Source organism: Leuciscus leuciscus (genome assembly GCF_965113295.1).
Source record: "Leuciscus leuciscus genome assembly, chromosome: 9".
NCBI lineage: Eukaryota > Metazoa > Chordata > Actinopteri > Cypriniformes > Leuciscidae > Leuciscus > Leuciscus leuciscus.
The window spans coordinates 28,690,436-28,705,572 of record NC_138733.1 but is presented as its reverse complement, the minus strand read 5'-3'; the positions used below and the strand labels follow the sequence as shown (position 1 = coordinate 28,705,572).

General features: G+C 41.2%; 1 protein-coding gene across 2 annotated transcripts in view; it reads right to left on the bottom strand.

The window, feature by feature from the left end:
• Positions 1 to 13,316, bottom strand: part of kirrel3l (kirre like nephrin family adhesion molecule 3, like) — a 41,633-nt gene extending 28,317 nt beyond the window's left edge. Inside the window, exon 1 of one of the 2 annotated variants that reach the window (XM_082179118.1) lies at positions 12,651 to 13,316. In XM_082179118.1, the coding sequence (XP_082035244.1) occupies positions 12,651 to 12,690 (40 nt within the window). In that variant the 5' untranslated portion in view covers positions 12,691 to 13,316. Of the gene's footprint in view, positions 1 to 7,188; positions 7,527 to 12,650 lie in introns of those variants that run through there. The other variant, XM_082179119.1, reaches the window with a different exon arrangement.
• Between the last annotated feature and the right edge of the window lie 1,821 nt (positions 13,317 to 15,137).

Below are 15,137 nucleotides of genomic sequence, written 5' to 3'. Positions count from 1 at the left end.
ATAAGGTTAAAATGGGCCGAAAAAATGGAGGCGATTATTTGATATTGGACAGATTGAATTATCTAGATTGAGAGTGCAAGAGAGGAGGGGATGCTAGTTTGGCTCCGAGAGCCAAAAGAAATATAGTGTGAGGGAGAGAGGGAAAGAAAGGAAGAGTGTTGGACAGAATAATTTTTCTCCAGCATTGCCATTTGTGCCAATGAGGACCAGCCTGATATTAATGACCACTCACCTCTCGACCAATGGAGGAGTTTTTACCTCTTAAGGGGCAGATTGTGAACGGTGCAGAGTAGGCCGTTAATTTGACAGAGAGCAAGTCAGCCCATGCTAGATTTGTAAAGACTGAGAGAACTCTATACAAAGACTGAGAAATCCCTATACATTCATTGGACTTTATGGTGTTTTATCTATGAGATCTATAAGGTTCTACAACTACTAATTATACTGCTTACTTATGAAAATAGAAAAAGATTGAACATAGAATAAAAAAATCCAAATACACATAAACACCATGCGCCTGGCCAGAGGCAGGCCATCATCACCTCAGCAGGCACCAAAAGAGAACTGTTAATTGGTGTGAAAACACACACACTGACTTGTGTTGTGGGTATTCGATGAAGCTGGCACTTGTTAACAGGATACACTGAATCACAGGGAGAGATAGAGTCAAAATGGAGAGTGTTTTTGAGAGGAGAGACCCCACCTACTGCTAATATTTGTGATTTCTTTGCTTGGATCTAAGGAATAGGGCTAATGAGTTTGTCCCACTTTAAACTATAGTGCTTTTTAAAAATCAGTGATAGCATGAATTTCAGACTCGCAGGAAATTTTTCACTGACACATAACTACACTTCACACCTTCATGCTGACATGCCTGTAGTACATCTTTGTACAATATAAACTGAATATAAAAAGAAAAACCACGCTATATTTTTCCCTACCGAGTTGAATCTAATTCACTTTTTATACTTAAGTGAGTCCGTTAATAACATTAGCAAAACAAAAGAGGTTTCGCACCAAGCTACTGCGTCACACTGGGACAAAAGGCTGAGCCTTTTAAGGTTCCGCTTGACAAATCAAGACTCTTTCACGGTGAGTTTGTACCATAGATTTTTCAAATGCCTGGTAAATGAGTGAAAGCTTGCAGCATAAGGACTGTTACAGGGCTAATCACTAGCATGGATGATCTCTGAACCTCCCGGTGGCTCTGTTGAAAGGGGGTTTGTGTTGGCCTCTTTGCCACTATGTTACTGATCAGTCTGCTTAAGTAGCTTGTGAGTGAGGGGGTCCATTAGAAGCCTATCCATCACCTCCTCCCAACAAGCTGAGTGAAAAGTGATGACATCAGACACTCCCCTGCACCAGTATCTAAACTTACACATGTCCACATTCATCAGAATAGCGCCATTTTCACCTTTTTATAAAACGAATAGTTCAAATTCCAAATTCAAATTGATCCTTTGTTAAGCTCTGCCCATCTTGCTAAAAAAATATGAATAAACTGGGGAGTTTTGTGAATTTTGTATACTTCCAGTAGAATGTGCTCATAAAGAGGTAAAAGTGTTTACACAATTTAGGAACTGTGACATTGCAAAACCTTTTTTCGGTTATTTTTTCTTTAAAGAAAACTTAAAATCAGAACAGAGACAAATGCTTCTTACAGTCAGCCAAGAAGAAAAGGCTCATTTGATCATGATTACAACTGATAACATCAGTGTAAGTGAACAGAACACATTTACTGCGGTACTGTGAGCTCTTAAATTACTATCACACCACAATGACCTGAATCAATATGTAAAATTATGTTAAAAGAAAAGAATGCAAATTAGTATCATTAATTTACCTCTGAGCAAATGGAGGTGTTCGTATAGATAATCTACACGGTTAATTGGTAATTAGAGCTGGCGCATTGTTCAATCCACAGTATATACTACTCCAGATTCATTAAAAAAATGGTAAAACAGACAAAGTTGGCCCAGCAACATTACCGTATACCAGAACATGTGCATTCATATTAATATGATTAAAAACTACTTATTGAACAGCGTCTCCAAAGCACACATTTTGCTTCTTCTTTTTTTGGCCATTCTAGTATTACAAAGCTCAAAAGAGGCTCTGAAAAAAAATTCCCACAAATTCCTCTGCCTGTGAAATCCTTTCATATCTAAACAAGCTTTCTCAAAGCTGCAGCTCCACCAAAACTCAACAAAACATTGACTTTGGAAGCGAGATGTCAGTATCATATGAAAACCTTACACATTTGTGCCCTGTTTTCGAGGGGGCTTCATAAATCATCACTAAATCTCCTCGCAGTGGGATGCAGCTCATAGAGAAAGCTGAACCCGTATCTTCAGGCAGGAGAGTATCTCGCTTCGCCTGCTGCTGGAAGTGAGAAGAAGCTATAGAAGTGCAGTTCCAGCAGGAACACGCTCCTCATTCTTTTACCTGCTCTGAGGTGGCTCTGTTTGGGAATGCTTGAAACCAAGCAGCCTGCTGCGTACAAAGCCGGTCTGGAGCCCAGAGCTAGAAGACCTGCTGTGTCCTCCAAAACCAATGCATCTTTTTCTCAGCATACTGGTGAAGCTGTTTTTGTCACACACCAGTAATATACACAATCCATTCGAGAAGAAAGCTTAAACAAGTGGCTTGAGGTAAAGTACCAAACGGATTGCATTAATGTCAGACCTTTTTTTCCTGCTTTCTCCTCTCTTCCACACATGAACCAGCCCACACTTCCTTGCCTGCTTGATGGCTTTTCTTATTTCTGTATTTGCCCTATACTATTATGCTGTTCCTAAGGGTGGCATGCAATTTTGCCCTGTGTCCTTCTCTGGAAAAAACAAACAAAAAAACATGGATGACAACACAGGATACAAATAAGGCTCCAGCTCACACTGCATCATGGATACTTTCCTGAAAAGATTAGCAAATTTGCTTACCAAGATGCATTTTAGATCATGTGTTGGTCTATCAGCATCGCTAGCCAAGTTTGCTTGTGAACAACATTGTTAAACATATACACACCACATTCACTGAAACTCGTGCTAGTCTAAGCTGGTCTTTTCAGTGGGACTATAGAGCCCATTCTGTTCTAATCTGCATAATAGGCATACTTATGCATGCAAATGCATAAAAACTATCACTTTGTGCTGTGGCTGGGTAAAGTTCTAAAAAGCTCAGCTAATGTAAGCATATCACTTTTTTAGACTTCATTTGTCCATACAGACTCATTATTCACTCCAAGAGACATTATGTTTAGCTAGCAACTTTTCTTTCTTTGTCTCTCTTTGTTCCTTGTTCCCTTTGTCTTCTATCTCACTTCCTCCCTCTCCTATTTATCTCTGTCCTTATCTGTGAGTGACAAGCACCCCACACCAGTGTTTACAGCAAGCCAGAACCAGGGAGAGAATTTCAAAAGTAAACAGCCAATATCCTGCACAACAACGCTGAGGTAGCTCTTTTCAGTGTGTATCGTGTACCTGTCCCTGTGTGTGTGTGTGTGTGTGTGTGTGTGAACTTCCTCTTCAACTCCGCAGAGAACGGTAGAGTTTGGATGCCTCACCCAGACAATAGTCACAGACCATTAGAGGTTTCTCTGTCTTTCTCCGTGCAGGGTTTGGCGCTGTAATCCGTTACAGCCCTCCCACAGCAGTAGAGCGGCTGGAATGCATCAATCAGGAAGGTCCAGGGGCACTGCCTGACATTACCTCATCGTCTGAAAGAGGCTGTGTATCAAATTCAACCCATCAACACCCCCCCACCCCTTCCCTTACATTCACCCAGCTCTGGCCAACCTGTGCATTCAAAGCTTGTCTGCTTTGTTACGGCTTCATCATTGCCCCCAGGTGTCCAAGTGCCCTATCCAGTCTCCTGTGTCAGACACTCACTTTTTCATCTGGTATGTCTTTGTTACTCTGTTTCCTACTTTTAAACTGGGAGAACAGATGAAGGGGTTCCTTCACACCAGTACAAGGATATCCATTACCTTCAGAGCTAAGATGCTGGAAGTTAATCTGTTTGACCCCCCTCTTTCCTCTCTTCACTTTCTGCCTTGGCACACCATTTTATCAAGCTGCATGAACTCCTAAGCCTTCCACACCTTGGCTAAACGGTTCTCTCACTTTCTTTACCGCCATCTTCTCTACCTTCCGAATCATTTGATCGCCCGTTCTTTTTTTCCAAAGGCACTTGCTTGTTTCAGATAACTTTGGATCGCTCGATAAAATTACCATGTTTGGACACATGAGTGACGGCGGAAAGCTTGTTTGACGCGCCTTGACTGACACCCCTCGCTTGATAGCAAATTGGCCAGCTTCTCCTTCGACCTCCCACTGTGGCATTCAAAGCCATGCCGTAATATCCCAGCAATCAAGAAACAGCAATGGAAAGAAGACGATTTGGAAAGAGAGAAGGAAAGACATATATGCTTTTCTCAATTTCTTGCCCAGCTGTCTGAAAACTAAACAGAGATGCCTTTCACCCTGATGTGGTGGGGGAGCTTGAGTAAGGTCTTCTCTCCGGTGTGGAGTATTATGGTTAACGGTCGGGCTCACAATCACAATATTTGCACGCACATTCCACTGGGGTTTCCAGAGGAAGAACTATTTGCTTAAGGGATGTGAGTGTGTGCGCGACAGAGAAAGAGAGACAGACGGATAGAGAGAATGAGCTCGCAAATAGCTGATAATGAGGGTATTCCTGTCTGCATGACAGTCTTTATGTCAAAGACTCAAGTAGGGCTGAGTTCTGATCTGAGATCTGATTTAATATGATGCTATCTTACAATGGAAGCAGGTATAAGATCCTATCCTGATACAGAATCTAGGCAGCATTAGTGGAACTGAAATCAGTGACCTACTAGTGCAGGGGTGTCAAAAACACTTACTACACTTGTTATATTGTGTGAAATAGAGTAGAAATAGAATTCTGTTTTAGTTAAAACAGGACAGAAAAGCTTTAATTTGTTGTGCTGGATGCTATGGCGAACATCTTAAAGTGTCAGTTTGTGCTTTATTCTAAACTTTATTAGCTCAAAAAATGAGCTAATAAAAAAATGTATTAGCTCAAAAAATGTTTAACAAATAAAAGCTGGCCTGCAAAATGTGACACTGTCAATATCAGTGTACTAGAGTATATGAAACAGTTTTAACTGAATACATAGGGAATCAGGGGTAAAGTTAGATCCTGATGCATCACATGTAATAGTATAATCAGACTGTGGCTTTTTTGAGAGCTTTTCTGTCTCTCTCAGGCACACAATGTCTTCTGTGATGGAGTAATCATTAATTAAATAGTCAGACTTTGACTAATCACCATACAAAGGCCATGTAGCTTTAACCACCAGACACTCATTTCAGCTGCCCCTCTGGCACAACCTTCAACTGTGTGTCTGTGACAGAAAAACAATCAATTACTGTTAGCTGTCAGTCCATCTGAACTTCCATGACTCATTCTTTAATGTATGCATGAATCCATAACTATAACAAACGCAAATCCCAGAACAGATAAGTAATAAAGGAGCATAATTTCAAATCTAGCTCAATGATTTGCAGTACAACATTTTTCCCCAAACGTAAACACAAAAATCTAATATTCAATAAATAAACAGACAGATAAAATTAATGAACAGTTTTATAGCAGAATTGGATTTCCCCACCGCAGAAAACATCCTCTCCTATCAGGGCTATCTTTAAGGCCGGGCTTAGGGATCTCGGCCCGAGAGGATAATATGAGCCCAGATATTGCAGCAACATGGAAGATAAATTTCAATTTACTGTTGCTTCCTGTGTCACAGCAAGAGATATGAAATTTTTGTCTTGGAGGACTGGAGGTGATCGTAAAATAGAAGCCAATGTGCGCTCTACCAAAGCCCAGCTCATTCTACACACGCCTGTGTCAAAACACTTCCTTGCTTCTGTTCATACCAAATTGTGATACATTTCCCCTAGTAACGAGTGACACTTTTCGCATTTTGGGAGAGAAAAAAAATGCAAGCAAAGTGCTTCTTAAAATAGGAAATGAGTGTTTGAAATTGTGTCTTTCCTTAGGCATTGTTTTAATGATTTTTTCCAAATTAACTCAGGCTCCCTAGCCTCACCCCTTTGTGATCTCAGCAGTAAACACCCTCTTTTTTCCCCTGTATGCAAATATCAGTGATTATCTGACCCTATTGCCTACTGTATCTCATCATCAGAACAAACATCCCCAGAGATGTGGATACATGAGATCAAATTTCACTCTCCATCTCCGAGTCACTCTCGGCCTTGAAAAACAAACTGTCCATTTTAATGTAACTGAAGACCCCCGATGACATAATTGCTCTCTTTTTCATTTTCTCCTCCAGAGGAAGAAGTCAGCACAATTCCTCTTTGTCCACTCACTCGTCTTTCCGCCCAAGGAAAATGAGGTGAGGATGTGGGTGGATGGAGACGAGGTTAGAGGAAGAGAGGGGCTGAAAAAACAATGGAGATGGAGGAGATGGCCTTGTCCCAGAGTGAGGAACAACTGGCCACCTATCCTCTAGGCTCTGCCATTAGCCGCGCGGGCTGGAGACGCTGAGAGCTGATAACAAATGCCCCCCTGAACGCAATGCCAAGTTCTTTATCTATGTGCTCCTGCATGGGCAAGCAGATTACAGCCTTTCCCTCCAAAACCTTCTCATTTGCTTTCTCTATTCCACTAATTCTCCTAAATATCTTTCTGTGTGTGCCTCTGTCTGTTGGGGGGGGGAACCACTGCGGAAAAACGTGGGTGAGGGTCGCTGTCTTGTGTCTGTGAAAGATAATTAGACAATACGGCTGTGTGTAGCAGAAAACAGAGAGAGCCATTGTTTCAGAACCCCCCCACCCCCCAACCTAACAGCTGTACGTGTCATCAGGAGCACGGTTTGAACGTTATGATGGGCAAATGGGGGCGCGGGAAAAAATGAAAAACAAGGAGTTGTGGTCTTTTCTCCACAGGAGGTACTATAAAAGTGAACTTACGGATTTCTGTTTACCTGCAACAAGGGTTTTCTTTTCTTTTCATGTTTTACTGTAAAGAGAAGGTATAGCATTATCCTGGTCCCCTAAGTCCTATTCACAAGCTTGAATGTCATTCAGTTCCAGCAACACATATAAAATTCGTACGCTAGAATGTTGTCTGGGGAGAAAATCTCGCGATTTGCTCTCTGCTGTAAACAAAACTGACCTTTATGTTGAATTTGTCTCCGAGCGCCAACCTCTCCCTGTAAAAGAGCCCAGAGCACTCAGCCGCTCGCAGCCAGTCCATCTCACTCCGTTCTGCAGAGTGCAAGCGCATCAAAGCAGGCCAAAACTCATCCATATCTATGCCATACGAGCGTCTCCTAAATAATGCAGCAGTCTTCCCGCACCAGACAGATTCTGCTGCATCGGCGCTATTGTGAATCGTGTGTCACTTACTCCCTCTAACTCGAGCGCACACACACTTATCACTGAACTTGCTCGCCTTCCAACTTTGCTACTCCTTTTCAATAAGGAAAAACAGGTGAAGAATGGAAGCCCATTTCTGTCTAAGAGTTTTAAAAAAGTCACAATGTGACTCGTAATTTTAATTTTTATCTTACAATTTCCACTTTATTTCTTGGAATTATGACTTTATATATTTCACAATTGCATCTTTTTTTCTAAGAACTGTCACATTGTTTCTCATAATTGTGACTTTATATCTCACAATGTGACTTTATTTCTTATTTTTAAACTTTGTCACATTTACTCTTATTTTTACTCTGAGGTGAAAACAGGCTTCCACAGGAAAGAAAAAGCAAGTGAAGCGAGAAGAAAACAGAAAAAATACGAGATTAATTCTCTGTATTATTACCTCTACATTTTATGTTCTGCTTTTCCAATCTTTACACTAGATGCAGCTTATCCGACACCATCCCTAACACAGACACACAACCTCATATTACACCCCTTTACATACAGTACAATACAAACATTAAGCCTCTTAACAATACAGACACATACATAAAAAAAGTCATTTTCAGTCCCTATAAGGTCTCCTAAGACATTCAGCTCATGCATAATACAAAAAGCTCCTAAAACAAACCCAGAAGGCCAGAAATACCACCTCACAACCCCACTCAATCTAAGCACCCAGCAGTCCCCATCACTAATGGGAGGCCCTTTGTGCAGGTCAAACTATCTGTCCCTCTAATGGAGAAAGCTAAAACATCAAGACAAGACTGCAGATATGCAATGCTGTTGGTTGAAGTGTTTACATGTGTGCGGCTGAGTCTGAAACCCAAGCCAGCTAGATGCCTTGCTGCCCAGTCAGTCAATAACTTAACAGACAGCAGATTTGTATGAAGGCACCGACTACAGAAACTGGTTTCAGACAGGCTTCCGAAGCACCATAATGACGCCTAATGATCTAGAACAAATTCGAGTGAGTCTTAGACTAAGTATTTAAAGATTGTAATTATTTCTCAGTAGACATTTATGAATAGACTTTTTCAACACCACACACCCATAGGAGTGTGGGATATCACAGATATCAAAGTACTGCCTTTAAAAACTGAGCTGCTGAAGATGTTTTACACAATTAATAGATTTAATATGTCTTGATGCCATACCACCATTATAAATTAAATAGTCAATTTATTAAATCATATACTGATACTGATGATCAACCCTACAGAGTGGGAAATAAATAAAGTATGTGAATGAGAGTGTGTGTTGGGGATTTAAAATGATAAAATAAAATTAATAAAATAATAATGCACAAAGGGACAGTCAGTTATGTATTTCTTTTGCTCTTTACAAGGCAAAATGACTAGGGAGGAAGGAAGCAGTAGGCAAAAGTTTTATGATCTTAACACACTTCCTTTGAACGCTGCCTTCTGGGACTTGCCAACCCCACGCCAAAGGTTTTTTTTTTTTTAAGTGCTGGAGAATACTTGGAATACTGATGGCACAGTGCAGCATAATTCCACTGGGAGACTGAGGGGCATTCCGAGAAAGCAAATTATGGCTGGAGAAAGAAGCGGCGGAGCTTTGTTAAGGGCATGCACATGAATATCTGGCACTAGGGGCTGGTCTCTTCAAGACTCTGTCATGTTCTCTGCTTCAATCCCCTGCTCTTTTCTACTAGTTCTGAGCCTTCGTGTTGTCAGACACTCTGAAATCGTGTGTGTGTGTGTGTGAAAGAGAGAGAAAGACAGATAAGACAAACAAGAGAGAGACCAAGAGATAAAGGAGATGTGTGTTTGCACCTACGTTGGGGTGTGTATATATCTGGGTGAGTGTGTAAGGGAGCATGTGTGTTTATGTGAAGCAGGACAATCTTTCTCTCGCTGCGCTATCTATCCATGAGCCATTATTCAGAGACGGAGCCGGTGAGTCAGATGCGAGCTGGTGGTGGTTTTTCAGAGTGTGGCGTGCTGCTTGTATAGATGTCAGGTGAGATGAGTGGTTCAGGCCGTCCGGGAGCCTCTCTGCTCCTCCCAAAGCAGCTGCCACCAGTCTGTCAAAGAATTGCTCTGCTACATCCTATTCTTCCCTCTCCCCCCTCCTTCTGTCTTACTTACACACCCACTTAATAATGAGAAAAACATCTAGAGTGCAGCCAGGGTCACATTTCCCCCTTTAACGGGCTAGAAAGTCCACATAAAAAAGCTCAGTATGCTACTCGACTAACTGACAACATATCCTAAAGTGAACCTGTTATTGAGCAAAATTCTAATAAAACCAAAACTCGACTGAAGCATATTCTACTCTTATGCCGTGCATAATTATTACAAATTTAGAGCCTATTTGCGAACCAGGCATGCGCATTTCTGTCTAATATATATTTTCCCTCCAAGTTTGTGAAGGTGCTAGGCATTTATATTCAACATTTAAATTTAATAACCGCCTCCATCCGTGTCAATACGGCGGCCTCATTTATCAAAGAGACAGACAGAAAGCGCAGCTTAACCACCAATAAACATTTGTTTTTAATTCCGTTTACTGGAGCGCCGACCGAAAGCGCTTTGCCTCGCTTGCAGTTACGCCGTTAATTGGGAGAAGAAACACTTTTGGATCTGAGAGGGCCGGGGGATTTTGAAGCCTTTATCTCGAGCTGAATCAAAGCCGGCGTTAATAATACACCCAATGAATAAAATATTTGTTAAAAGGCGTGGAAACAACAGACTCGTGGTAAAAATAGGCCAGGCTCGAGGATGCTGTACTTCTCCGCAAATGAATCAACCTCTCTCAATCAAAGCACACAGAATATGCAAAATATAGCGCCTCCTTTGGTGTAAAATACAGGCCAAACTTGAATACGGCTCACAACAACTATGCTACTTAGGTGGACAGAGTACTTCGCTCTTAAAACAAACCTTTTAGATTGTGCACAGATAGACTTCTTTTTTCTTTCTTTTTTTACTAGTTTGCAAAGAATTCAAATTCCATGTTGTGGTGCAGTGACAAGTTTACATGCTTTTTTTTCCACTTTTCAGACTTTAATGATTCTCTAAACAAATACTTTTGAGAAAATAAGTATTTGACGTTAAATGTAATCTCAGATTTTGACAAAATTTAACAACAAATTTAGGCTATAATAGAAATAAATGCATTTTGTTTCAAACCTGTATGAATTTCTTTCTTCTGCTAACCACAAAGGAAGATATTTTGAAGAATGTTGGTAACCAGTTGATGGACCCCAATGACTTCCATAGAAGGAAACACAATATGGAAGTCAATGGGGTAGCCTACATCAACTGTTTGGTTACTGAAATTCTTCCTTTGTGTTCAGCAGAAGAAGAACATTCATACAGATTTGAAACAACTTGAGAGTGAGTACATGATGACAGAATTTTCATTTTTAAGTGAACTATTCTTTTAAATCCTACGGACCTAAGAACATGTTAAAATAACACTTACGCGACAAGTAGGCTAATGACAATAACAGAGCCAGACTGATTCAGTATCCGCTACCACTTGATTCAATAAAGAACCGGCTCAATACAGTTATTTGTTCGAAAATCAAGCATCATTTGTCACAATGTATTTTTGTAATTCACACAAATGAACCGACTCATAAGAGTCGTTAAATTGAAAATCAAATACTGGTAGTGCTGCATGCTTGTGATTCACTAAAACGAACCGGTTCGTAAGAATCATCTCGGGAATCGAACTACACGTTGTTTATGACTCACTAAAAAGAACCTGTTCATGAGAGTCATTCGTTTGGGAATCGGACTGCACTCATCGCGCTGTCAGTGTATAGTAAGACATTCCGTCCGTATCGGCGTTAAAAGCATGTTCGAGAACGTTAATAGAATCGTAAGTCATAAAAAAAACATTCGATTCCAGAATTTTTAAAGAATGGAACCAGTCCGTTCCAAACCCTATCTGCAGCGCTGCTATCTCTATCAGAAACAAAGAGGCAGCGCACTGAGTGCAGCAAGCGACAGTCAGCTCATTCACGCTCACAACATATCAGGATAGCGTAAGATGCCCGCGGCCACTACAACATAAAGTAGCCTACAAAATAATGAATAAATCAACACAGCGACGAGCATAATCTTTCAGATCGCGCGCATTCCCGGCTCCCCTTAGACTGTATTGAGAAATGTCGCACCTCTGCCCGCCACCATTTATATTTATTTAATGCTGTTAAATTATTCTGTTTGAGAGAGGAGATTGTGCCTTCCTGATGGCGTTGGCTGTGAAATTATTAAGAGGTGTTTCTGTTTTGGAGACTGTCATCAGCACATCTCCAGTGCATTAGACCTCTGTGGCTTTTAACACACTTTCCAAAACCCAGAAGGGTGTTAGCTGATAGCCATTATCGTGGTCACACCTGGTTCGTTCTTTCTTCAACTTTTCTCTTAAGTCGGCTAGCTAGACGATCTCAGTAAATGGGGCACTGAATATATCAACCTCAAGTCAACATCTGTCATGTACAAAACAGCATCAAGCCCATGTACAGCATTAGTCAGAAACGCAGACACTTGTTCCATTGTACTGAATGATGTTCTCGCGATTGCAGCGAACAAAAAAGTTCCCAAAGATCATCTATTCTATCCCTCACATAGCTATAAAAACACTTTTGAACGATCAAGTTCTTTATGTGCCAGAGTTTTTCTTCATATCCACAGACAACAGGTGTAGCTATAGCCTAACTAGAATGTGCAAAACATAAACTGCAACACTTAGGTTAGTTAAGAAAAACAAAACACTTAAACGTTTTGGACATGTAGCCTACCATTATTAAGTACTTTGCAGTATCAAGCAAATACGCGTATTTCAGTGATGTATTAGGCTATGTTATGTACCATAATGCCATCACTGTGCCACGGCACTGCTGAAGTAATCTTCTGTAAGAATACAGAGAGCTAGCCTACAGCTGCATTATGCTGGGGTACACGCCTGTATTGAACAAGTTTAATTTCCAAATGAACCTTGTTTCCATTTGGCGCAGTGCCACTCGCCCAACATCGCCAGGGTCTTACTACGACCTCATATGTCACAAAATGCAATTATGACACAACTAAAACGACTGCGTTAACTTCAAAGCGGAGCGCGCTGAGAAATAGATAATCGCGTTATGATTAGGTTGACGCAGCGATACAGAGTACGCAAACAACCGATTTGATCATTACAATAGTTAGGCTACTGAACTATAACAAAATGTCTTACCTGTTCCTAAAAGGCACAATGCGATGTAAAACACCAGCATCTTTCCGGAGTCTTCAACACTTGTCCTGCAGTCCAGACTAAACGTGTGCGCACAAAAGCTCCGATTGGACTGACTGTGGAAGCTTTTTCTGGTCCTCGCCCTCCTCTTGAATACGGTAAAAAAAAAAATTTTAAAAAACAACGGCAGATTATGTTAACCTCAGCTCGGAGAGCTGAAAGTCTCTACTGCCATCCGAACACAGTCTAAGCATCAATGCTTGTTGGCTCTTTAAAGTTGAGAACTTTCTTTAGATCGTTTCCATGTATTTCCCTACTATTTTTTTGGTTCAAATCAAGTTGATTTAATGGGTAGGTTTTGAATCCAAGTACTTGGAGTAAATCCTCCGTAAAGGTGATAGAAAAAAATCTCCGTTTCTCGTGATCAGCGGGGCTCCTCCGCTCGCCTGTGCAACTGAGCGCGTTTCAGCACCACAAGCTCTGTAGCGCACATGAACGCAGGCTCCTCTTGCGCACAGTCCCCTCCGCACTGCTCTGCTCGCTCCGCACTCTCTTGTAATGCAGCGGCAAGGCGAGGATGCGATCCGCACTGACTGTCGTACTACTGACTGGATGATGGCGCGATGAATAAGACAGGCGGTTTTTTTTTTGTGGGTTTTTTTTTTCTGACTGGGGAACATCGAGTTTGAGAATGAAGTAATTCTCAGTCCACAGGGACAGCCGTTGGCCTACGCCCCCCGGGTCCTGCGATTGGTTAAGGGTTTAAACTGGGGGTGACTTGCAGTTAGGGGGGTGTTTGGTTGTTAAACAACAGGGGATGCTTGGTTATGCGCGCTTCTGAATGAATAAACTGCTGGGGAAAGTAAACAGGTGTGTCCCGGAGCAAACAAGAGTCTACGGAACAGATGATCTTAATGGCGTTTCTTTAAATAATGACTCAATATACGTGCAATGTGATTAAAACGTGCAAATTTAAACTAAACTAAAAGATTTATTGTATAGGCTACTATTCATGAAACCACAAAGCTGAAAAAGTGAGTATGCAACAAAATAAGGTTAATTGTTATTATTTCCCAAGCCGAAAAAAATAGCTTATGTAACCATGCCTTCTGGTTGTATGGTCTCAAAACGAAATGTCATAGCGTCATCATATTCACGTGCTGCTTATAGTGATTGGTTAAACAGCTGACTCAGCTGCAAATACTGAAATAAACTGCAAAAGAACCAATGGGGAATTTCCTTGACGTGTCAATCAAAATTTTGTTATTTGGGCTTTGTATCACACATAAACAAATGGAAAACAGGCAAAATGCTGCAGTAAAGCACTAATTTAAATCATGTCTCATAATTGTGCTATGTAGTCTTTTGATTAGGCTACACTTCGACTAAATATTTAATAGTAGGCCTAGACTACGGTTCACTGCGATTTTGTGTCATTTTCGCATATTGGCGTGGTGTTGCAAAATAAAGCCCGATTTTCCGACACTAATCAGCGATGTTTACGTTGGAAGAAATCCGTATTTCCCTAATAAAAAAACGAAGGCTATAAGTGACGAAGTTTCTGCGACGTAGCCTACAGTGGCGCTCTCTAGCGCGTGGTAGGCAATTTTACGGCAGCGTTCGGATCCATTCACTCATTTTCGTTCGCCCCATATAGTGCAATAATCACTGTAGTAAATTTACTTCAGCATATTTATTTCCAGAATTGACTGCTTTAACACATCAAGTTCTGTATACCTTATCAATACTGTAAACGCAGATATCCATGCAATAGAAGTTTTGTTGACTGACTCTGAATGTGTGAACCTGTGAGTGAATTTGGACACAGCGAATGATCCAGAACTCTTCTCTGAGCCGATTCATAACACTCAGAACGATTCATTGCAGGAATCGGTTACATTTTACCATCGCCAAATGTAACGCCACAATATGTTGCAGTCTTCGATGTCAATACAGGCCACAAGTTGATTGGGATACGCCGTTTGATGATCAGTTGTATTCACACTTGTTCAAAAAAGTACGTCACTACTAGGCTAGGCTACACTTTCATAGGCTACTGCTTTGAAAAATGATTATCGGCGCATATTGCTCGCCAACTTGATACTAGTTTTAGAAGTATTTCTTAGAATTCCCCCTTTAGAATTTCTCACGGGGGAAAAAAGGTTGGAAACTTAGAAATCGTGTCAGAGCGATGAGAACTGTAAAACCAGGCATGCGGATGGTTTTGGTCTCCACCCCGTTAAGATTTATTGTAGGTGAGGGGATCAAATGTGAGACTGCCTCTCACAAGCACATGCTGATGAGAGAAACAGCTTGCTGGACGCGCAGATGATGGGATTCCTGTGAGTTGAAAGAGACGAGGTTGAGTAAAGGAGCAATAGATGATCTCTAAACAACAGGGTCTCACACCTGCTGTGGGTTCAGAGTAAACATCAACAACCACTGTGTGAAGTTTACCAAGTCTTGACAGGGTGTTAGCCAGACGTGTAA